The 24402-nt window shown below is 40.7% G+C and overlaps 1 protein-coding gene across 3 annotated transcripts in view; it reads left to right on the top strand.

Moving 5' to 3' along the window:
• The first annotated feature begins 14587 nt into the window (after window positions 1-14587).
• The window catches only part of LOC307017658 (netrin-G1-like), a 57738-nt gene continuing 47923 nt past the window's right edge, over window positions 14588-24402 (top strand). For 2 of the 3 annotated variants that reach the window (XM_079647324.1, XM_079647322.1), the window contains exons 1-2: window positions 15618-16094; window positions 20242-20867. In XM_079647324.1, coding sequence (XP_079503450.1) covers window positions 20610-20867 — 258 coding nt within the window. In that variant the 5' untranslated portion in view covers window positions 15618-16094; window positions 20242-20609. Of the gene's footprint in view, window positions 14725-15617; window positions 16095-20241; window positions 20868-24402 lie in introns of those variants that run through there. The other variant, XM_079647323.1, reaches the window with a different exon arrangement.

The following is a 24402-nucleotide window of genomic DNA, read 5'->3' as shown; positions in this document are numbered from 1 at the left end:
TTTGTCAAATGTAATACTGCATGTTGATATTGAAAACATGTAGGAACAACTGAGCATGCTTAAAATCATTTTAAGCAGCAGACATTGAGGGACTGAAGGGAGATTTAATTCAACAACTCTTTCTCCAACCTGCATGCCATTCCCCACAATGCATTTGTTTGTGTATGAAGCTATTATACAAGGGTGAAAAATCCATTATTTAACTTTCTGTGACAGATAAGCATGAGGAAATAGAGAAAACACTGGAGGAACACATACCCTTGACCCAGGGGGTGAGGAGACACAATTCAATGCATGATTGAAAAAGAAAATCTCAAGCGGAAGTCTGCATTTGCTGTTCTTGTGAGCAATCACTCTTTGTACAACATGATATTCCCACTGGTTGCCCGACACTAATTCTAGACTACCAACAATATAAGAACAAATGAAGCCTGAAGGAAACTGATTTCCATATGTCGGCCCCTTCGTCCCCACACTGCCTGAGAGTGCACTCTATATATTCATTGTCGCTCGAGGTATGTTCTTTCTTACATCTTTGACATTCATATAAATGATATGCTCTGTTTCAGTTGCATTAAGGTCTATTACTTTCTCTCCCATTAGCTCCAACGTAAGACGAAGAGAAGTATCCATGAGGAACTCGTAAAATAACTTATTTAAAGAAAAATTTAATGACACAATGCACAGATCATAATTTTTGGATCTGCTCTGTTGAACTGTTTATGTAATAAAGTAATTGCTACTAGCAAACAAATAGCAAACCATAACACTTGTCACTTGGATTAAGCATTAAAGCAGCATATTGTCCCAGTGCACTTGTTTTCCTGTCATTTAACTTGCAAAGAGAGAGAGATGTGAACATGATTACCACTCTTATGTCTTGACAAATGTGAATAGACGCTTGCACAGCCCCTGAACAGTCATACCAGCACATCGCTACATGTTAAAGGTATTAGATGTAGAATTGTTTGTATCAATACTTCATATATTTACACAAATGTGTCTTAAACAAAACAGAGCGTGCTTGGATTAATTGAGGTGCTGCATTTTAAATCAAGTGCCACTGGCAATACAAAGCTGAAGCCAAGAGAGGGATTATCTAAGTTTAGCATACAGATTGGAAGCTTGGGTAAGAAACAGGTGACTATCCTTACCAAAACATCAATAGGTCTCAAAATCACGTTATAACTTGAATGTTAAATCGGAATCTTGGTGAACAAAACATTTAAATGGCCTGTGTCGAGTTTTATTCACCTTTATTTTCCTGCAGGAGAGCTATTGATGTTCTGGTCCCACTCCTAGAAAGCATATAAACTAACAAAGTTAATTATTTTAATTCTGTTTCTCAGGTTTAGACACCTTTTTTGGAATGATGTAAAACATTTTAAATGAGGAAGAATCGAAACGGTTTAAACAGCAGCGGCAGTAAACAAGTTTATTCTCCAAGAAAGCTTGAATCGGGAACAATGAGAAAATCCATCGGACCTCTGAGTATGACAGTCTTAAATATTCTAACTCTTGCTTCCTTGTGAACCTGCCATCATCGGGACACTTTGCTTTACAGGCATAATCTATCTTCATAACTGTATATATCACCAACATATGTCTATGAATATGATTTTGTTATTCAAATATATTATTTTATATAATTGAAAAAAAGCAGAAACACACAATTTGTAAATTATTTCTAGATGTTACGATCTAATTGAAAAAAGTCAGATTATCTAGTGAATACATAATCAAAGCTTTGATTTTAAATAAACATCTAAAAGGAAGTCTTGTGACTGACCGAACCTCAGAATTAGTGGAAAAAATAAAGAAGCTTGGAGGGTAATCTTTGGAAACAGGATTGTAATTTTGCTAAGTGAGTCATCAAAGATAGCCATTTAATCCCAGATCTGTACCAGACAGGGAGAGCTCTTTTGATCAGGAAATGAGGCCAGCTCTGGGCCTCCAGAGAAAAACCCAAATCCATTTTGGGGATTGCAGTCAATCCAGGGAATGAAAAGATCAACAAACTATCTATTTGCCAAATTTTAAGCCTGTGGTTATCTAATTACGTAAAATATATACAAATGAGCCTATTGCTGTGCAGTGGCCATGTCTCTTGGAGGAATCTTTAGGAATTCAAATGTAGACTTATTCAGTAAAAGTGCCATTTAAGTTCATTATCCATTGATATGAATCTATGTCCTGTACAGACACAGGTGGCTAATGCATGATGGCTTTGTTGTAAACATGCTTTGTACTATTCTCTGTTATGCAACCATTATTCTCTCTCACACATAGAAATATCACAGCTTTGACGGCTGTCCTCTATTATTAAATAGAAGGAGAGGGAAAAACGGCAGGTGGTTGGCGTTTAATATTTAAGAGCTTTCGCTGGATTCCAGCACCTGCCAGACGTGGCCTGCGGACCCTGTGGCCTCTACACCAACCTCCATCCCACAACACCCCCTTCCCACCTATCCACCAATCTCTCAACCCCTTCCTGTCCTCTCCATAAAGCCTGCTATGCACCCAAACACTTCGTATTCATGCTGTATTCATTTTCCATAACATGAACATCACAAGTAAGTCTCTGTCTGTCAGATTCTGTGTTTAATGTAAACCCCGACAAACAAAGAGGACTCAGCGCTTGATGACAATGGATAGGTGCTATTTGTATTGTAATATTAATTCATTAGATCCGTCTATATTCAGGAGCCGGCAGCCTATTTCAGCGCTGATGTGACGTTTTGTTTCCACGGGAAACAATGTTTCCCCGAAGATGAGGGCTGGAGATAGAAATGTCCTTGTTCATCTTGTTCAATGTTTATCATGATTTCTACGCACTCCTGTTATTTTCTGACAAATCATCGGAAACACCTCTTACACCAACATTCGAGGGAGATATGCTCCCTTAGGACGTCCAATTTTGAGCTTCTCATGTTTGTTCTCTCCGAAGCATTCAGCAGGGGAGAATGTTTTATGTTTAAAATGAAAAGAGATGTCATGAGGCGTCCCTAGATGCATGGGGACTGTCTGTGTTTGATTGCTTTGCTGTGGTGTAAGGGGCTGTTCTCGTGTCTGTTTGGTGCCTATCACTTGCTGCTGGTTTGCCTCATCATAAATAATGCAGGCTCCACCCTGCCCACCCAACAAACACCTAAATGAAGGCAGCCTGCATTGCAGATTCTCAGAATGAGAAAGGTTACTTGAAGGAGCAATGTGAACCTAAATAAGAAAACAAAAGGAAACGCTTGACGAGGAAGCCTCTGTTAGGGGGCGGTGTTTAAAAATATGTGTATTCTTGTTGGGATGATGTGTTTGTGTGTTTGTCTGTGTGTGTGTCTGTGTGTGTGTGTGTGTCTGTCTATGTGTGTCTGTGTGTGTTGGTGTTGCTATGCGTGTGTGTGCACATGTATCTGTTTGTGTGGGTGGAATAAATAAAGGTACCGTACATATCAGCGGCAGTATAGAGGGAGAACAGAGAAGTCTATGGGTGGATGCGTGAGCCTGTAAAATACAGTAGCTCTATCTCCAAAAATATCATGTTTTGGGGGAGATAAGATTGGCGGAAAAAAATATGTGATGACAGTTATCTTCCACATAAAAGTCTGCTCAGGCAATGCTCCAGAAAACTTGTGGCTCAGGCATTCCAACTATCTGAATTCTGCTTCCACTCCACTTTTAATCACCTGAGTTTCTGATGAAATACCTCAGCTGGAGGCATGTCAATGCCTGTTAATACCGGGAGTAAATAAAACCCAACGGATCCCTGACTACAGCACAACAGTGAATGGCTGGATGTATAAACAGTTGCAGTAATAAATATTGGAAATCCATTCTTAAATATACATACAGTAGGTCGCAGGTAAGAATGCTACTCATTAGTAAAACCTCAAAGGCATCAACTTCACAGTAGAGGCAAAAATACAAATATGAACCTGTACATGTGCATAATATGTCTTCTTTAATGGAGAAAAAACTTGTACATAGAAATATATTTTTTGACTGATTCAATTAATTAACTTTGACTGACCTTGAATAGAATACATTTTTCCAAGAAATGTGGAATTGAAGTCCTCTTGACACTACAATGTGGGCATTATTTGAGACTTGTAAAAAGTAACCTATGCTTTGAGTGGTATTTTACATTGGAAAATACTTGAATATATTGTCATGGACCATACACTAATATCCTAGGATAATGTGAGTTTGTGGTGGCCTCTGAACATGAACTCACAACAACCCGGACTGGATGAGTTCTGAGAATGTACTCTACATATTGTCTGGACTTCATCACCAAGGATACAGAGGCCATGCTGGATAATCTGTGAACATCATATAACATTGTTAGGGAATAATTTGCTTAGGTATTCAACCTTTGACACAGTTCATAATTTTCTCCTTTCACTGTCTCTTTTGCCATGGCATAGTTCTACGGCCTTGGGTATTGCTGCTATGTCTCTTAGGAAGAGCAGCTTGGGCGCATTGTTGTTGCAGTTTATGACCGAGCACAAGCCGACATAAGATAGTTTATTGTTCAAGGACATCTAGAGGCCCTTCTTTTTTGGAACGTAGGTTCCCTGGCGCACATTCTTTTCTATGGACGACAGCTCTAGTTAGATTCAGGGTCCATATTTGTTTAGTCTCACTGATGAAGAATGTTGATTATTATACTCCTAACTAGTTAAAACCTTGAGGTGCAGAAGAGTTCTTCAGAATTGATTTTGCATCTCAACCTGTGTCAACTCGTGGCTCGTGACATGTCTTGTGAATTCTCCGGCCGAAGCTCCAAATAAACCGTCAGTGTTTGCCATCAAAGCTCCAGCTCTCCTCGTGTCTCTCTGAGTCCTGTTTCCAATTGCTTCAGAAGTTTCCCTCACAAACATGTGGTAGGTTATGTGCTTGGCTCACATATGTTTCAAAACAATAACCTGCCATGTTAAGTGGCTAAACACACTCCGGGTTAAAATCTCAAAAATAGCTGTGAGACTATTTCTACTGTTCTTATTTCAAAGTGTGTGCTGTTCAGGGGAACCAGTGGGAGCGAAAGGTTTGTTATTGGTTGAGCTGGCTGAAGTTTGCAAAGATTTCTCTCCTGATACCACAGCAGCTTCAGCCGTTTGAGTTCAGTTTAAGAGCAGCACACAGGTCCCTGTGGTTTGTAACATCCCAACAGGTTAACCTCAAAGAAAAGTAGATTAGACATGGGTGAGTGAATGCTTAGTCAAGCATTTACAAACACACAAATCAAGATAGTGGACTTTATTTTTACAATGTATGCTAACCCTCTGAATCAATATTCTCTAAGTGCACCTAAACATTAGCCAGCAGTCTCCACATCGCAATGTGTTACCCTCAATCAAAAGAAGATTAGGTAGAGGTCAATGACTACCTTGTCGTCTGCCAATGGTCCATGTTGGAAATAATGAACCGCTCAGAACACGACAGACACAAATAGCATGATATATGGGAGTAACATGCTCAGCACAGGCTGTGCAGCCTTAATTGATAGTCAAGTGATTAATAAGGCAGAACACAAGAAAAATCCAATCAATTCATAGTTTGTGGGACAACACCCCCGCTGCACTGCCTCCAGAATACAGAGATACCGTACATGTAGTAGCGACAAAGAATAATGAATGGCTGCTTGGAATTTTAATTAATGACAGAGGCAACATTTGTCTGTGCTAAAGCGTGTTAACATGCGCCCAGCGTTGGTTGGTTACATTCTGTTGACGATCTCCTGAGTGCCTCTACCAAACGTATTCAGATCTACTGTTCTCTGTAATACAATCCAATTTATAGATAATTGATTCTGGGATATATTCCATCTCAGTCTGCCTTCTGGGAAGCAGGCTAGTGGTCACAGAACTACGGAAAAGCTTCAAGACATTAATGTCCAGCCAAGAAATACTATCTTGGTCTAATTCATTCATTTCTTTTTATGACCACTGACAAAAAGATAGGATTTCATAAACTTTACAATATGCTCTAACGTCTGATTCCAAAGTTTCCCAGTAAATGAGGCTTTGATTCACAAAAATGGCGAACCTGGCAAGGATCAAACCACAAAGCAATGAACCTGTTATGGTCAAGTATTGCAGATATGCAACCTGAAATATAAAACCCTGCTGTACTGCATGCTGAGTGTTTATCAGCATGTCAATCCACCAGGAATCTTGCAAGAAAATCTCAGCTCTCCTCTGCACCACATAACAAGTCTAAACCTTGTTTAGAGCAAAGCAAAAGAACCTCAGGGAATATATGGACTTTATGGCATGCCGTACCTAATAAATGTCAAGAGGCTCACATGGGTTTGTAGACATGTGAGTCAAAACTTAGAGCTGAATCAACGCTTTACAGAACAAAAACAAAGCCTCCTCCGGACTATTACCTAATGGGATTTTCTCTTCTTTTTATACCTCCAAAACCAGCAGTGATTTTTTCCCCTAAAAGGTCCCATGTCATGCTTTTCCGGTTATTACCCGTCCCCTTGTGTGTTATGTGTCACGGTCTTTCTGTGTTGTGTTTTTGTCTATCTCTGGTTTACTGTTTTATTTTGAAAAGTGTTCACCCCCTGTCTTGTCTGTTGATTCCTGTCTCTGGCCGTTTGTCAATCGCGAGTATGCTTGCTTGGTAGCACATGTCTAGCGAGTCACTTCCTTCAGAAGCTAGGCAAGAATCCTTCCAGGCATTCAGAAAACGAAGAGTGGAACAGGCTGTGCGTCATATGAGAGGCCCCGCCTTACATTTACCGCCACAGATTTTGGGAAATTGGTCCGTGCGCAAAGCATTGTGGGGATTTGAAGGATGCGAAGTCTACCCATGTCCAGCCTCAAAATTACCCCCAAACCAAGGACGCGGCCTCGGTGGAATTCCAAGTATGCTGGAGATTGGAACAGTCCTTCGGCGGCACTCGATGACGTAGTATCTTTGAAATATTGGCTTGGAAGCCAGTTTCCTCGCGATTGAGAAACGGCCTCTGTGTTTGCCCTCCTGTGTCTGATTTCCTGATTGTGTTCACCTGGTGCCCCTATGTTTTCTCCTCCCTCCTAACCTGTCTCTTGTTCTTTGATTAGTCCTGTGTGCATTTAGGTTCGTTTTTCCTGTTAGTCTTTGTGAGATCGTTGTTTGTCTTGACTGTTTCACAGTGAAGAGTTCTGTTCGTGTCTATTTAGCCTTGAAATAAAGGATTTTTCTGTTTAATTCTGCGTTTGGGTCCTGCCTGCTTCACTCTACCCTGACATAATCAAGGTTTTTATGCATGTAAACGGTCTGCAGAATCACAAACCCTCTAAGTACACCCTGTAGCGAGTAAAACTCTAACACAGAAAATACCTTCCCAAAACGCCTCGTTGGAGATTTCTCATTTTCCAATGTTTACTTCCTGGGCACTGTGACGTGTGAATACCCAGAGGCCACACCCTCTGCCAGCCTTTCACAAAACAAAGCTTCCCAAACCTTTCAGCGATTCATGCCGGATATGTACAGCGTAGGGCACTGAAGAACGATGCTGTTCCTACTTTGTTTGGACCAGCGGGAGATTCGGGTACACAACCTGTAAGGATTCATTGTTGTTTGTGTATTTATGATGTTTAAAACAAACAAGGTATCTACATCGACTGTTTAAATGGGTAAACGTTTTTCGGGCTACGACGTTGGGATCGCGGAGAAATGCTCTCCGCAGACCCATGCTCACAGCGTTATAAACCTTTTTCTTACTCAACATCAAGCCACACTTATTGTTTTTACTTCGGCTGTGAGTGTTCGTGTGTGCTCAGGATGAGTTTCGCTTGTTCTCCTGTTTCGCCGACACGGAAGCCTGTCTGCTCCTCGCAGCAACGTCCCGACCAATCAGAGCACACTGGGTTCACAGGGGGGGGGGGGGGGGGGCAGGAGCTCCAACAAGCCGTTTAGGACAGAGAGTGAATACCGGTGAATACACATACTATACAGAGATGCTGTATGGGAAACCAATGTGACTTTGGAAAATTGCACAGTATAAATATCTTTTATTATACCTCACCAATGGAATTATGATCAGTAGAAATGGCCATGACATTATGGGACCTTTAAATTCCCGCTTGTTGAGTACATTGATTATATCATTATGAATTCAATTTTATTTAAGGACATTTGAATAAGCCTGTGGCAAGTATGAGCCATCCGCAGTACATACAGCCGTAATAAGACACTCAATAGCACCATCTCCTCCGTCTATTGCAGTAAAAGGTCAGGAAATAACCTAAAGGTGTTAATTGGCCTTGGGTATCATTCACATTTATCACCTCATTTAAATCTCAGTATTTATCCTAACAGAACGCTTTTATCTCCTCTCACATATTACAGAGGGCTGTTGATGAACTGACCATCATGTAGTGAAATGAAGCACGGCTCGCAGAGAGTTTGACGGGTTGCCCACATCTCTCAAGGAAAGAAAGGCCGGGCACCAGCTGCTTCAATGGCCTGGTTTAGGTTCCGCCCCCTGCCTCTGATACCTGCCAAGAGGAAGTGTGCCACCCACTCAACATGACTTTTGATTCAAGATTGCAGGAGTGCAAAGAGCACAGTCACGGTTGTCTCTAGTTCTCTCTCTATGTGTCTCTCTTGAGGTTTATTTCTAACTATTCATATATCTTTATATCCAGAAATGCCATTCATGTATGTTATCAATTTATTTATGATGATGTATACCAATCAAAAACGTTTTCCTTATGTCACATGAGATGTTTCAGAAGTGAATACCCTACTCAATATTTCGTTTTAAATCAGAATTTGTCCTCAAATTAGATTTGATGTTATTGATAGTTTTACTTTGCCTTCATTGCAGCAAAGCCAAGTTAAGGTACTGTCGGAGCATCCTACTTGTAGTTGGTTTGGATGGACCAGAAACCCTGTCTACGTTCAAGCACTATGTTGGTTGTGTTGAGGTCTCCATATAGGTTTAATAATTAAAACGAAAGTTAATATAATCCAATATAATCCGATATAATCTTGTATAACCCACACTGAAAACGCATTATATTTCATGTTGTTATATATTCACAGTATATACAAACACAAGTGGTTTGTTAAGTTGAGTTTAAGGCCTATTTAGGCCATACCATAGGAGAATATGTCTGGACATGTCCAGTCCTGCACACCAGAGGCCATGACCTTTTCCAACATATATGGGTATGAGGTGTGTCTTTGGGTTTTTTTCTGTCCTTTTGTGCAGCATAAAAGGACTAACTGAGAGAGAGAGTGGGGTTTCTCCTTGGTAAGTTCTCTCAAATTGGTTTTGTTTCGACTGTATTTTACTAACAAGACTTTAAATGTTACAACTGAAGAGGGCAGTTGAAGTTAGATTTTAAATGTTTCAACTGAAGTGGGCCAGTTGAAGTTAGAATTTAATGTAAGAAATGTAAAACTGTGAATTGAGTTTTTATATTAGAAAAGGACCACAGCATGATATGTTTTGTATGATTGTCATATTGTAACAAGAGAAGGTAAAAACCCTGCAGAAGTGTGGACCATTTTTCTTAAAATAAACGTATCCCACCCTTTTGGATTGGGAGAACTTAAAAGAAATCTGCGCACAACTGCCACACTCACACTTAGGTAGGGCCACACCTCATTACTGATACCAAAAGCCTTCGGGATTGCTGAAACAGATTTAGCGTGTCGTCTGAATTGAAACAGCAGTTAATTGAACCTTGTTCTTCAGGAGTTAATAGAGGTGAGACCTTGCTGACCTTGGTCGATCTGAGCCGAGCAGTAAACTTACATAGACTCAATAGCTTCTGTTAGGTCAATTATGGCGCTTTTCCACTGCAGCACGTTGCATGGTTTAAGCGGGCCGGCTTTTTTTTGCTTTTCCACTAGGGGTAGTTCCGGCTCAGGGCTACTTCTTCACCTTTTTTCTGGCCCTCCAAAGTCGAGGTTCTTACCGGGCTGAATATGATAAACTAGTGACGTAAACACTCTCGACTGCTGAATGGTCAGAGAGAATCGCTGGCAAGGGGGCTTCAACTACAACAAAATGAATATATTTTACCGTTATTTAATTGTAATACACGTTTCAAAATGATGCCGAAGTAAAAACATACTGATACCCGTCTGCAGAAAAGACGGCAGGCGAAAAACCTTTTAAAATTCAGAATGGAGATCGGATCGATAATGTTATATATGCTCCGTCCACACTCAAAACAAAGGCCTACAGACATAAATAAACCAGCGACTGTATTCGCCATGACACAGACAGTCTGTGGTTTGTACTTGTTTGACTTTTGTCAAGTTTCTGAACAGATAAAGGGCTAACAGCTAACGGCTGATGTTTTGGTTTTTGGATTCGCATTGAAGATGATGTCACTGCAGTTTTACGCAGCGTCGCTCCGCCCGCCGAACAGCCGATCGCCCCGCCTACACTGCGTTACTATAGTTACTACCCCTGTTACTAAACTGTAATGGAAACGCAGCATAAAGGGAGCCTGGCCTACCAAGGCCTAACGATACCGTACTAAGCCGTGCTAGGTCCTGCAGTGGAAAAGCGCCATTAGTAGGTCTGAGTAATAAATGAACAGGCTTCCCGACTCCAACAGTTGATTGAATTATAAAAAGAACAAATGTGTGGCCCCTTAGGCTAAAAAGTAGACCAATTTCATTGCATTTCTGTCTCTATTTGGTAGGGGCTTTGGAATGATCATTTTTACAACAGCATCTCGAGATTTCATAAAGAGTATACTAGTTTGTTTGATGTTTTATCACGAATGACAAATTGCGTACTCATTGTTTTCAGTATCAAACAGTTAGATGGAAATTCTTACATCCAAAAATAGGTAACTACTGTATCTCATGTTCTTCATTTACTGTATAAAGTTGTCTCCCTTCTGTTTTTCTTCCTGTTATCAGATAAAATAAATGAAATATACAAAAATAAATTAAAAGCGGAGTAAACTGCTATGAATCAGGGCAAAACGTGTCACCATATAAGTTATTAAAGATGTTTACAAAGTAAATGGATAATTTCTATGATTAGTGTCTCGAATAAACATTACTTTCATCATTTTGCACACACACACACACACACACACACACACACACACACACACACACACACACACACACACACACACACACACACACACACACACACACACACACACACACACACACACACACACACACACACACACACACACACACACACACACACACACACACACACACACACACACACACACACACACACACACACACACACACACACACACAGCAGTGCTTGAACTAGTTCCAAACAGTGTTTCGTGACTCTGCAACCTCCTTCCTCACCCTGATCACTTCCTGTTCTGAGCTGCACTGCAGTGGCTATGGCATACTCTCCAAAAAATGTCACATACTCCTTGTACACAGTGACTTTTATGTGTGGTAACAACCCGCTCAAATCCAAAACTGTGGAGTCATATGGCATCACACGGTAGCTCCACTTGGCACTTTAAAGGTGAAGTTTCACTCCAATTATCAGGAGACTTCTGGTGACGCAAAAATAACAGGTCAACACTTATAACAACCTTCTCGGCCAAACGATGAATGATGTTTGTCAGCTCCATGTGAATTTCACTTTAATTATAGCCAGAAGCGCTGTGAGATATTTATGTAAATCCCCAATACCTGAAAAAAAACCTTTTGGGTTAACTTTCACTGGGAATTGGGAAGTTATCTAATATTTATACCCCCTCTAATTGCATGCCATAATTACAACCTTGGCCTTAAGAAAGGCTTTGGAATAAATTGAATTAATGTGGCAGCCATAAGTTGTGTCTGCATGCTGATTCACTCTGCTCCACCTCTGGAGATAAATCTTATTAAATACACTAATAATACACTTAAACCAGATAGAAATACTTCATGAGAAAAAGTAAAAGCCTCGAGCTGGATGGGATCAAAACAATGTTATTCCAAGAAAGCTCATAGAGAAAATGTTACATGATGAGAAGGTTGAAAAGTGTCTGGACTGACTCATACTCATCTTATCTCTTTACATCTGAATGTCTCTTCATCTCTCCTTCTTTCTTTACTTTCCTTTGACTGCTCACACACAAACACACACACGTACAGGACTGCTGATCCGGTCCCCCTCTGCGGTCTTCCAACATGCAGCCGGGGTCACAGATGATTAAAGCAGTGGCAGGTGGACTCCACTTTCAAACCATCAATAGACCCCCGAGAGCTGAATCAAACAGCAAACCCTCCATCTCTGTCAGCGCCAGCTCTGGGTTGAGGACATGCAGAGGGTGAGAGGGCAGACTCCACCTCTGTCTCTTCACCAGGCACCGTAGCATGCCTCTGAAAAACCGAGGAGCTGCAATGGAGGAATTCTGGACGCTATGATGTGATTTCATGCAGGCTTTGTGGATTCATTCAGATGACCCTGAAACCTTTGACCCTCGGGGGCTGCAGGGGCGTGAGGAAAGCTATCTTCTGCAGTATATTTATATTCCCACTACTCTTTAGTTTGCAACGTTGAAATTCAATAAACTGTAGATTTTTGGTTGCTTATACTGTTTATGGAGTTAATATAGGTACAAAAAATCCACAAGGTCATTGTGATTGTTTGACCTTTCCATGTGGAATGTTTTAACATTGGGGCTCCAGAGCTTTATTTTTAGAGTGGCATGGCTGCAGGGACATTAGTGAGAGTCAGTCCTTCAGTCCAACACTGTGGTCGAGATTGTAAGACCTCAACAACTAATAGATGGATTGCTTTCAGATGCCATTTTGTCCAGGTATTTAAAACCCACAGAGGATGAATTTCAATTACCTTGGGTTATCCTCTCTCAGCTCATCTAGCACCAACATGAGGGTGACATGTTTTGTTTTGTAGCATAATGATCCAAATCTGTTAGATGTACTTGGTGTTTGGTGAAAGGTTAGCATGCTAACACTTCTGAACACATAATGAGCATGTTAGTATTGTTACTATGAACATAATAATTTGTCAGAACTTAGTCTAAGAGCCATGGCCCTAGGTTTTTGTTTCACTAAAACTGGACGCCATTACATTATAGAAGAAATTACCAAAAAGAAATGCAAGAAAAAAAATCCCTTTCTTTTATAGTGACCAAAATCGATTGTAGTTTGACACATAAAATGACCAAAATATGAGCAATTTAACTACTATGACTACTATGCTAATGTAAATGTAGTTGAACTCCATAAAAACTACTGCAAAATGGAAGTATGTTTTTTGTTTATTTACATGTTGACTACTTCCAAAACCACAATATATCTATTCATATCTATCTATCTACCTATCTACCTACCAATCTATCTACCAATCTACCTACCTACCTACCTACCTACCTACCTACCTACCTACCTACCTACCTACCTACCTACCTACCTACCTACCTATCTACCTACCTACCTATCTATCTATCTATCTATCTATCTATCTATCTATCCATCCATCTATCCATCCATCCATCCATCTATCTATCTATCTATCTACACTGCTTATAATCAAAATAACAGAGCACAGTCATGCATGTGACTGCCAGGGCGCCATGGTAGTATTTCCAGGAGGAATGATTTAATGGAAATGTCAAGAGCAGCAGTCGCTCCAAGCAAAGGCTGAACCCTCTGATACAATGTGAGCCACTTTACCTCAGTGGGGATGAGAGACTTGTTGTCATGCATGCAGCTCCGGTCTGGACCAAATCTGCCTTTATCAGAAAAGAAATGGCTTTTAATGGGATTACAAGTCTTCCCTTGCATATTAATTTGCCAGAAATCAATACAGGCTGATTTGGGGGCATTTTAAAACCCTCAGCTTCATAGTGATCAAGGTGCAAAGAAAAAGTGATATAGACCAAAGAAAGCAGGTTAAGAAATGAAGTGTGTCTATTCTGATGTCTTAGAGGAAGAGATGGAATGAAAGGACTCCTTAAAACTGATATGGTTCATTCCAATATGTTTATTCTAACATTTAGAAATAAAAAGAATGAAGTGGGTGAAAAAAGGACAATCTATATAAGGGAAAGAAAGGAACCCACTGCGAGCCCCAAACTGTATTCATCACAGTCTACTTTGCCAAACAACGTTTTAAAGCATTGTGAATATGAAAAAGCGTTACCTTCTTGATTATAAAGCCACTGGTGAAGTTGCCATAGGGCACAAGAGCTGTCCAAGGTTCTGAACATGAATGCAAGAAGTTAACAGAAGGGAGTAAAAACAATATAATGTAAAAAAAATTGTGCACCTTCACATTTCTAACTAAATGATTAGAGGAAAACACCCTGGTTGCTTTGTGGCTTCGATGGAACTCAATCAATTTACACACCTCTTAAAATGATTTGAGAATATAAGGGTCTGGAGTACTACAGTACATTTACAACTCAGTTTTTTTGCACCGACATGGGATACAGTCCACTCAATTACTGTGGTGACCTTCAGGTGGGCGCGGTTGTTCTTATCGTGCAATCTCCACCAGTTGGCATTACACCTCAATTAAAATGCGTGTTCAAAGCGACCCGTCACCGCGGCTGTTTGCCGTGCTGCCTGGCACCCTGTAGTGGAGAGGGTGACACCTATGACTCTTCGCCAAGGGAGCCCGGTATACGCACCTAACTGTAGTTATTCTATCAGCTCTCCCTTCAAAATTCGCCGACTATTAACACCATCAACTTCGACTGGAGGACTTTTTTCCCTTTCCTTTTTCTGCACGCGCAGAAATCCACACAATCTTAATGGAAGGTAAGATATTTATTTTGTCCTTCCGAAAACATCGAGTTCTGAAGCAGTGTTGTAGTGGAAACTTCGTCTATATTATCAGGTTGTTATGAGCGTCAACAAAACAACCAACATACATTATATTTCCAGATATTTTGTTTAGTTTTTTCGGCGATCAAATCCTTCCAACTAATAATGTATTCTAATTGTGTACTTTTTAATGTATGTCCTGAGGACTTGCCTCTGTTTAAATTTGGTTGATTTATTCTCCACATGAATCCCTGTCATGTTGACGGATCCTAAATGTGATAATACAATCGCAATGAGTTAACACATAGCTGTGGTGTGCACGGCGTTAGATGACACGTCTTATCAGAGCTGAACACTGTAATTACTGTTTGCTGAAGTCGAAAATGTTCTAACTGTTTTTCAATGGATGTTAGTGCGTATTGGCTTGCGTAGAGGCTGTACCACATACTCTGTTGACATCTTGGAGCAACTTTAAATATAAGATTCGACTTTCGACGAAACAAATCATGCCATGTTAATTAGTTTTAAATGATTTCCTTCAGATGAGTGAACGGGAGGAAATATGCTGTCAGGGATTTTCCAAAAGCATCCCCTCTAAGATAAAGTCAGAGTTGGATTTAAAACACAATATTAACTACTATGAAAAAAAAGAGATCTTGAGGCTGAATCGTTAGATAAACGACTCTAGGGAAGGTTTGCTATTTTACGCAGTTGCTCGAATTTAACCACGTCGTAAAAAACAATGGTTGAAGTTAAGATTTACAAGGAAGTCTGAATTGTCTTTAGGACCCCGCGGAGTGCTCGTATGTAACTGGACATAGCGTCTCCATTTGAGGAAGATTGCTTATCTCCCTCCTCCTTTACGGTCCACAACTCGGCAACACTATCAAATCTATCCAAAAGCCTCCATAAGTTGCTCAACATCAGGATGTGTTTTCATACGCGTTGATGGACTTTAATGCATTTGCGACCACTGCGAATCCCCTTAACGTCTTGTTGAAGTATTTATCGTGCGCCATTCCGATATATGCTGCGCTATGAGCAGTGCTGCGTAAAGCCAAACAGCCTGTGTGGACTGTCGTTACTTGGCGGCGTTTGCAGGCGCGAAAGGAAAGGTCTCAATGGGAGCAAGTCCCGGAACAAAATATGGACAGTAAAGCTACTCTAGTGAGACTCAAAAGTTAAAACAAAGTTTTTTTTTAAAAAGAGAGAGAAAACGTTTAGCTCTTCATTTGAATGCCGCTTCTCTTGATTCATCTGGTGAAATTAGAATAATCACTCGAAGGCGTATCAAAGTACTGCTGCAACTTCTTTTGGCTGTTAACTTGTTGAATGAGCAGCTCGACCCAGGAGCGAATTTAAATGTGAGTATTGTCGAGCTTTGAACATTCATATTGTTCATTTTCCTATTTGTGCACACCGTCACAGTTATAGAGCCATCACAGTATAGGTTAACTGTCACTCTAATCAGGTTTGAAGTGGTATTGTTTAACATAGGGAAGCCTAAAAACAACGTATGCACTTAAACATCACTATTATTTTTCCGATTAATATTTGTTTTATAATGGGACTTCAACCTGTTGCGCAGCAGGTCAGTAAAGTCAGATATAGGTGTGCCTCGCCTCTGCGCAAAATCTGACCCAGAACATAACGAGACAGCTCCTGTTAAATATCTAAGTGTGTGTGCCTAAGGGTTGCTTTCTGTGCATCTTACTTTGAAACGTGCTTTATCACATGAAAAACTATAACGTCAAGGACTTTTCCCTTGCTCTCTGTTGTGTGTTTTTGATTGCATAAATGTAAGATGTCCTAGATTTTAGAATGTATTCAACATGTTCTGCGTTTTTGCATGTTAGTGGTTGGAGAAGAACTTTGAATAATGTATGGCATCAAATTTCATGTGTGGCATGCAGTGGTGCAGGCAGGCTGCACCACTGCCTCTCTGGCTGGGCTCCTCACTGAGGGACCCTCACACTGTCTCCACATCAACCACATCCTCCCAGGGTAAAAGCTCTTTGCACAGACAGTCACTGTTGTAAATAAAAAGTGACTCCAATTTCAGAGGCTAAAGGTGGAGCCCCTGGACAGTAATTGTGATGTTTAATGTGCTTATAGATCTAGTGCAGTAATGGTGCCGTTGAGAGACAAAGAAATGGAGAAGGGTTTGAAGAGAGAAAGAGCAGGGCTGACCGATTGAATGAGAGACCCTGTGAGAGTGAAAGACAATGAGAAGACAAATGCTTGCCAGTACAGACATGCTTCTGCTTGCCATTGGATCCCACTGTGACTCATATGGAAGGGTTTGGTTCTTGGCGCGGAGGACCTTGGAAGCATTAACACGTTTATTGTTGCACTCATCAGCCGGCCACAAAGCATCAGTCTGCTCAAACTGGCTATGGATCAAAAGTTATTGGTTGGAAGTCAGCACAATCAATAAACACAGCGAGGCGGCATTGTGCGTGTACACATCCAAAATCCTTACCAGGTGCTCGATAAAGAAACAGCAAGACAACAGAACAGCAATTGTTGCGAGGTAAACCGCAGATGGGGCATCAGTTTAGGCTGTCAAGGGCTGTTTTCTTGTTTTTATACTGAAATCAATAAAAGTGTCACCTTGAAATCGACGACAGTGTTTAAGATACAGGTGTACTACTGTGAATCGTAGTATGTCATCACCATGGACAGCTCTCTTCCACTTTGCCCATTAAGGGAGCCAGGAGGAGGTCAGAAAGCCACCCTCGGAGACAGAGAGCAAAGCCACACTTTAGCGGGATTACTATAAAATGAATAGAATACATCCGCCATGGTTTTTAAGAGTCTGGCTGGGAGTTTGTAAGCAATATAAGCCACGGGGCACGGCTGCCTGCTGACTTTTAAGACACTCCGCCATGCTTGAGCTGCCCAGGGGATGGAATGCAAGCGGACACAAGGGGGTGTTTCAGAGGCTTCAAAAACAAGTGAAGGAAATGAGAGAGAGAGAGAGAGAGAGAAAGAGGGGGAAGCTGAGGGTGAGGGTGGGATGGTCACCCTAAGCTCTCACTCTCTCTCTCTCTCTCCCTGCATACGGAGAGCTGCTCAAATATTTATGACTTTTAATATAGAATCTGACTTCATATTTCTCTCAGCTAAATTATGACATTCCTTAGTTCCTCCGTGCATTATAGTGGTACGAGGTATGATGAAAAGGCGGGGGAGACAAGAGGAGTAGTTTCTAATTCCTGTATATTTATAGTGTCAGAGTGTAATTTTTATAATAAATATTTTTTTCCTATTTCCACCTCTCTATTGGATTTAAATTAGCCAAGATGGTGTCAAAACACTTGTTGTATGTAGGTTATTTTTCATTTAAAAAAAAACTGAAAACGGGTCTTAAAACATTTGTTACTGCATGATTTACTCCCTTTCCTTTCAAATTGCTGTGCTCTGATGTTGAATGGTATCTGTCAGCAGAGGTTCACTGTGAATCCTGACACATTTTCCTTTCATCTGAAGATTTCATTACTCCAAGTGTCTGTGAATTAAATCCAATATCCCCGCGGTCAGCTCAATTTGCTGTCGCTTATTAGCTTTGAATGTTCCCTTTTAAATAAAAGAATAGCCTCCCTGACACTGCAGCTGGTACCTAATTTACCTGTCTTTATAATGAAAGTCAACCTCAGCATTATGAAAGGGCGAATATAGGTGTGTGTCTGAGTGCTTGTGTGTGTGTGTGACGCCATGTGAGTTGGAGAGTGGTCCATCCTGTGACGCATCGCTGATCAGCGACTGACATTTATATTTATGAATTTTGATACACGCAAGAGAAATCGCTCATTCATCACTCAGAGCTCCAGCCGTGTTATCAAATTTGTAATTGGCCTCACCTTAGGAGTCTTGTTGATTGACATGAGCATTTTTTAAAACCCTAAATTCCCTCCCTTAAAATGTTTCTTTCACCAGTTTATTTTCCCCTCCCACCAGAGGTCTATCAAATGAAGCCTGCCTTCAAACCTCCTGACATGGCTCAGGTTGAAAGGTCTGCCGAGCCTGAATTGTGGTGCAGATATTCATTTTGCTTCAGATGAATATCTGTCATTACATTTGGAATGTATTCAAGCCCGTAGTCATTTTTGTAAAACGGGCGTTAGGTTGGGAAAAGAAAAGAGGTGATTGCCTTAGATGTGGTCAAATGTATTCAAATTGGCACCATTTTCAGTCAAAGACAAGATGGCCAATTTAAAATACTGAATTTTAATGCCTCCATATGTCAGCAGGGAGCACAGAACCCAGCCTGCGTGTGTGAGCTGTAGCAACTCATTAAGATAAGTTTCTGTTTCCACAATGTGATCCATACCTTTGTCCTTTCACACGATGAACCTTTTTTATTAAAACTCTTTCCTTAATTAATTGTATATGACTTGATAATCTCTTGATAAAACGGTAATCTCGTGACACAAATCCAAAAGAAGCTTTTTCCTCTGAACATAAAAGACTCTGCACATGCTTCCAACCCAATTTTACCAGAAACTGTTTTATTTCAGCACTGACTGTCAGTCACAGCTGTAGCCTAAATGGGGAGAGAGTAAAGCTGTTGAAGGGAAAGGCATGTTCCCAGTGGTTGTGACAGGCACAGCTTACGTCTGAATCTGCGTTAGAATAAATGTGATGTGACATTGCAAACTTGTAATGGGCTTTTAAAAGGGATAACTGTTCATGCTTGTTGACATTTGGTCCTAAGTAGACAAACGTTCAATTGTAATGTGAGTACATTTTTCTGAAGAGCCACTAGCGGATACTTCCACAGACTTCTCTCACAAACCTACGGCTACTGAGCACATTGACTGTTAACACCTAACTCCTATTTACTGAAAAGTTGCATTGCTCTGTTGCAGGTAGTTTTGTTATAGCTGCTCCATATTTTTTTCTCCACCAGCACACAGACCATTTACCTGAGACATTGAGATTGTGTGCGTCTCCACTGACTGCTGCCAGGCACCATTACCTGATGAGTTAGGCCATCTGACTGATGGCTTGTGATAGCTCCGGGAAACGTACAATCCCTCAAATAGACCATTTCTGTCTCCCAATTTTACTTTAATATTTCCCAAATGCCTCTGAAAGCTTTGGGACAAAGGCAACCCCACATTCAGCAGTGAAAGGAGCAAGAGAATCGGTAAAAGCAATAACTTAAATGCGGCTACATGACACATGGAAATAAGCCTTTTTGTATGAAAATAAAATGGAGATTAGGCTTCGCAGAACAAGCACGATTTGAATTGTATAGACTGATTTTGGCAAGGTTATTATTGAGGGTAACGTATAAATAGTGGACTGCTGCATTGTCTTTGTGTATAAATGGTGTGTGTGTGAGTGGTAGTAGGTGATGTGACGCACATGTTATCCACCTCAGTGCCCTTAAACCATGTAGAACTTTAAATATATACTATAATTCAAAAGTAATAATAACAATGTCTCAAATGCTTTATATGGTCTGTTAAATTCACCAAAGTGTCCTTTTCTTCTGTCTTATAGGATGCTGTGTGCTGCAAAAACCACAACTGAAAGGAGATCAAGCTAGAACATCTGACAGCCGCTGACTTATGAGGAGTGTCACTCCCCTCTGCCCATCACATCTGACTGTTAGTTGACCCTTTCATCAACACCCAACACTTGTGAAAAGCCCCTTGTTGACACACCTCATCAACCAGGCAGAAGTGCTAGCAATCGAAAAAACAAAATAACTAAATGGGGGCGAATCGTTGCCTGAAGCTGCTCATACAAAAGTAGCAACATGCTACCATTTGGCTGAAGTTGAATTAGAAAATTCTCAGCGATTTTGTCATTTCTTTATGACAAAGCAGCAGCTGTAAAAACGAAAAGTTCAACAAAAAACACACAGAATGAGATCAGCGATGCTTTTGCCCGTTTTGTTCGCTCTTCAAGCTGGGTGCACCAGCGTGGCCCACGCCATGCAAAACTACCCCGCGGCCTGGGGACACTATGACGTGTGTAAGTTCCAGATCTATACAGAGGAGGGACTGGCGTGGGACTACATGGCCTGTCAGCCAGAAGGCACTGACATGACGAAGTACCTGCGAGTGGCCCTCGACCCCCCAAACATCACGTGTGGAGATCCGCCAGAAACGTACTGCGCTTTGGTGAGTAGTAACCTCGCCCGTCCCGTGATGGAGACAAATGAGGCTGTAGGCAGGATCACACAGAGTACTGGGTCAGGGATAGAGAGCGGTGCATACAAGGCACCGAGCTATTGCTGCGTCAGAGATTAATGTGCACATTGAAACAGTGTGCACACTTGGATGCACTTACATGAAGCAGCACAGACACAATGCAGAAACACATCAATAAACAATCATTGAGAAGCAGGTGTTAAGATCCAATGGTTTGTATCAGCACCCTAATATGTACAGCACATGCAAGCAACAAGTCATTAGGCATGAACCACAGTTAAATTACTCATCTGGTAGCCGAGTTAAATCAAATGTGTGTCTTTTCTGACAGTACTAAGGTTTTAAACTGCGGTCACAGATTGTTTGTCAGAGAGAACCATTCAGAAAAACCCATTGAAAGCTGTTTGAGAAAAGGAAGGCACTTTCAACAAATATTTAGCAGGTGATGTTTTTTTAACCACCTTAACCACACCCATAGCTCCTCACTGGAAGCTGATTGGTGGAAACGCTTTGTATGAAGCCTGATGTGCTGGATTGGATCTTGTGATTTTTCTCGTATGATCTGTAATATGTTAAGAATGTACCTGCCTCATATGGTCATTTATGCATATTCTAACGAGCCATTTAATAAATGCGAGGTATTTTGTTCTTAATCCCTTTGAATAGATAGATATATGTTGTGCTATATCATAAAACGCTGCAGAACTTTAAAGTTATTTATTTTCCTCTTTTAAAATGTTTTTTTACATTTACAGCATGTTGACAAATTAAGGTATTTGGTCCAAAAATATGACAATATTAAAATTGTACCACTTAGCTCTAATAAGCAAACACAGGCACATGCCAAACAAAGTATCCCTGCAAACACTAAAGCATTATTAGAACTATTATTTTAGAACTACACACACACACACACACACACACACACACACACACACACACACACACACACACACACACACACACACACACACACACACACACACACACACACACACACACACACACACACACACACACACACACACACACACACACACACACACACACACACACACACACACACACACACACAAACACACACACACACACACACACACACACACACACACACACACACACACGATCAGTCTTAGCACTGATAGGGTAATTGTACTGGCGCAGTTGTTATGCACTGCATGCTCACAGCAGTCTCAGCGTCGTGTTTCATTGGCCCTTATCAACCGTTATCAACAGTTCAACCTCAGGTTGCATTTGTCTAGAATCACACAAAAGGAAACAGCAAGAGCCCACAGGCTCTAAAGTGCTTCATTAGAAGTTGCGTGTGAGCCCACTGAGAGCCCCTGAAAGTAAATATTTACCAATTAAAATGAGCATCTTTAAAAGGAGAGTTTTAATTTGTGCAGCTCCAGATGGCATTGAGACATTTAATGCCACTGTAGGATGACAAAGAAGCAAGTTGCTAGTCAGGTGTTATGTTCTGTAAAGCTTTATATGAAAACAAACAGTAAAACCTTTATCATCAGTTGATTATCCCGAAAAGCACATTAAAATAACGCAGGGAGTAGAAAGAGACACATAGTGGTCAGACTGGTGCCTCCTTTGGCTACACAGTAACTGTTGGTACCTGACGTTGTTTTTGAACAACTTTGTCTATATATATATTTTCAATTGAAACATTCCTACAATATTGTTGAATATTCTTGTATTACTCTGTGTTTATAGTTGATAGTTAAGATTAATAAACCAAGTTGTTTTACTGGACATTTGTTAAGTTTCAAATGATAATATAATGGTTACAATACATGCTAGTTGAGTCTATTTTGATGTTGAAATTCAACTGATGTTAGCAATGTTGCTAGTTGTGCGTAGGGTTGCAAAGAGGCGGAACATTTCCGGTACATTTCCGGTACATTTCCATGGGAAGTTAAGCTGGGGAACTTTGGAAATATTCGATGCAAAATTAAACAACAAACATGACATTTCAACAGATTTTTTTTTTTTACATTTTTTTTTTAAGTGGAACAGAACAAGTTTAAATTATTTTATTGAACAATTATTTGTTTCATTGAAGAACGAACACAGGAATGTTAAGGTTAAATATTACTGTGCATGTGATGGAGGAATGCACAGTGCCTGTAGGGGGTGTGGTCTTAATAGCCATGCATTAAGCAGTGTGCTATGGCATGGATATTCAAGTGTACTTGAATGGCATCTGTTTGTTTTAGTCAAGATTATGCTAAAATATACTTTCCCCAACTATATTTAAGTTCCTTATGAAGAGCCAACCTTCAATTTTGAAAATTCCCAGTTTATTCGCATACATTCTGTTAATTCCCATAAATTCCCGTTTATTCCCATGGAAAGTTTCCATCTTTGAAAATTCCCGGAATTTTGCAACCTTAGTTGTGCGTCCTGCTTCTCTTACGCTTTAAAATCCAAAAGGATTCAGTAAACTCTACGTGTCCAGAGAACACACCCTATCATTCCCTGATAATAGGGGAGAAAGGTTGTGTGACACTTTTCAATAAGACAATCTAACAAAAAGCTAGTATGTTTAAAGTCCACCGATCTATACATTTTACTCAACCACAAAACACTTTGCTACCACTAAACGTTAATCTACTGTTACACAAACAATGTAAGATGTAGACATCTGGATTGCGCCTAAACTTTGCCATGGCCCTTTCCACATTGTAGAACTACAGCAGGCATCAAAGGCGTGGATTGTCCACCCACTCAGAGGGAATTGTTTACGACAAACACTTTCAATCTTTAATAACAGGACAGGAGTGATCACGGGTAGAATATAGAATTTGCAATATCCACACCTCGTATCATTTGCCAATTCAAGCTGTTCCTCAACTTAACTAAAAGGTTTTGTTATGCGAGTGTTCATACGTCGCTGCATCTGACAGGATCACCTCTGACTTGAATCTGAGGTCATCATTGTACAGATGATCAGAAACGCAGGCTCCTTCTGCACTCGCTTAAACGGCTGTGGTGCCTTTGATCTGTTTACATTCTCAGTTGGCAGACAGACACCGTGACCTTATCCACCGGTGCTTCCTGAGACTTTGTTGGAGATGAGAGCAGCATGCAAATGAGCTTTTTTAGCCAATCACTAAGTTACCTGCAGTGAGCCTAGTCTAATCACTTTCCCCAGGAGTTGGTTTCCCTCATGGCGGACGGTCAAAGAGTCCTGGTTGGCTCGTCCACCCTCCCTTCCCTCTGTCTTGTGCTTTTGATTGCCATCTTTTTGGCTCAAGGATGTTTTTTTTGTCCAAACTAATCTCTGCTGACCGAAAAAGGGCATTAATCATTCAAGAGTGGATTTTTTACAAGTCTAGGTTTGAGGTGGTTGATGTTTTTGGATGAAATGGTAATGAAAACCGTTTTCAGTGTTTGTTCTAATACCAAGCCTGCTTTCTCTTTAGAGAAAGTAATAAAAGAGAGTCCAGGAAAAAAAGGTGTCTAGGACAGGTGTTCTGCATCAGGGAGTTAG

Source organism: Notothenia rossii, assembly GCF_949606895.1.
Source record: "Notothenia rossii genome assembly, chromosome: 9".
NCBI lineage: Eukaryota > Metazoa > Chordata > Actinopteri > Perciformes > Nototheniidae > Notothenia > Notothenia rossii.
The sequence above is the reverse complement of the archived record's forward strand: the minus strand, read 5'-3'. Positions and strand labels throughout refer to the sequence as shown.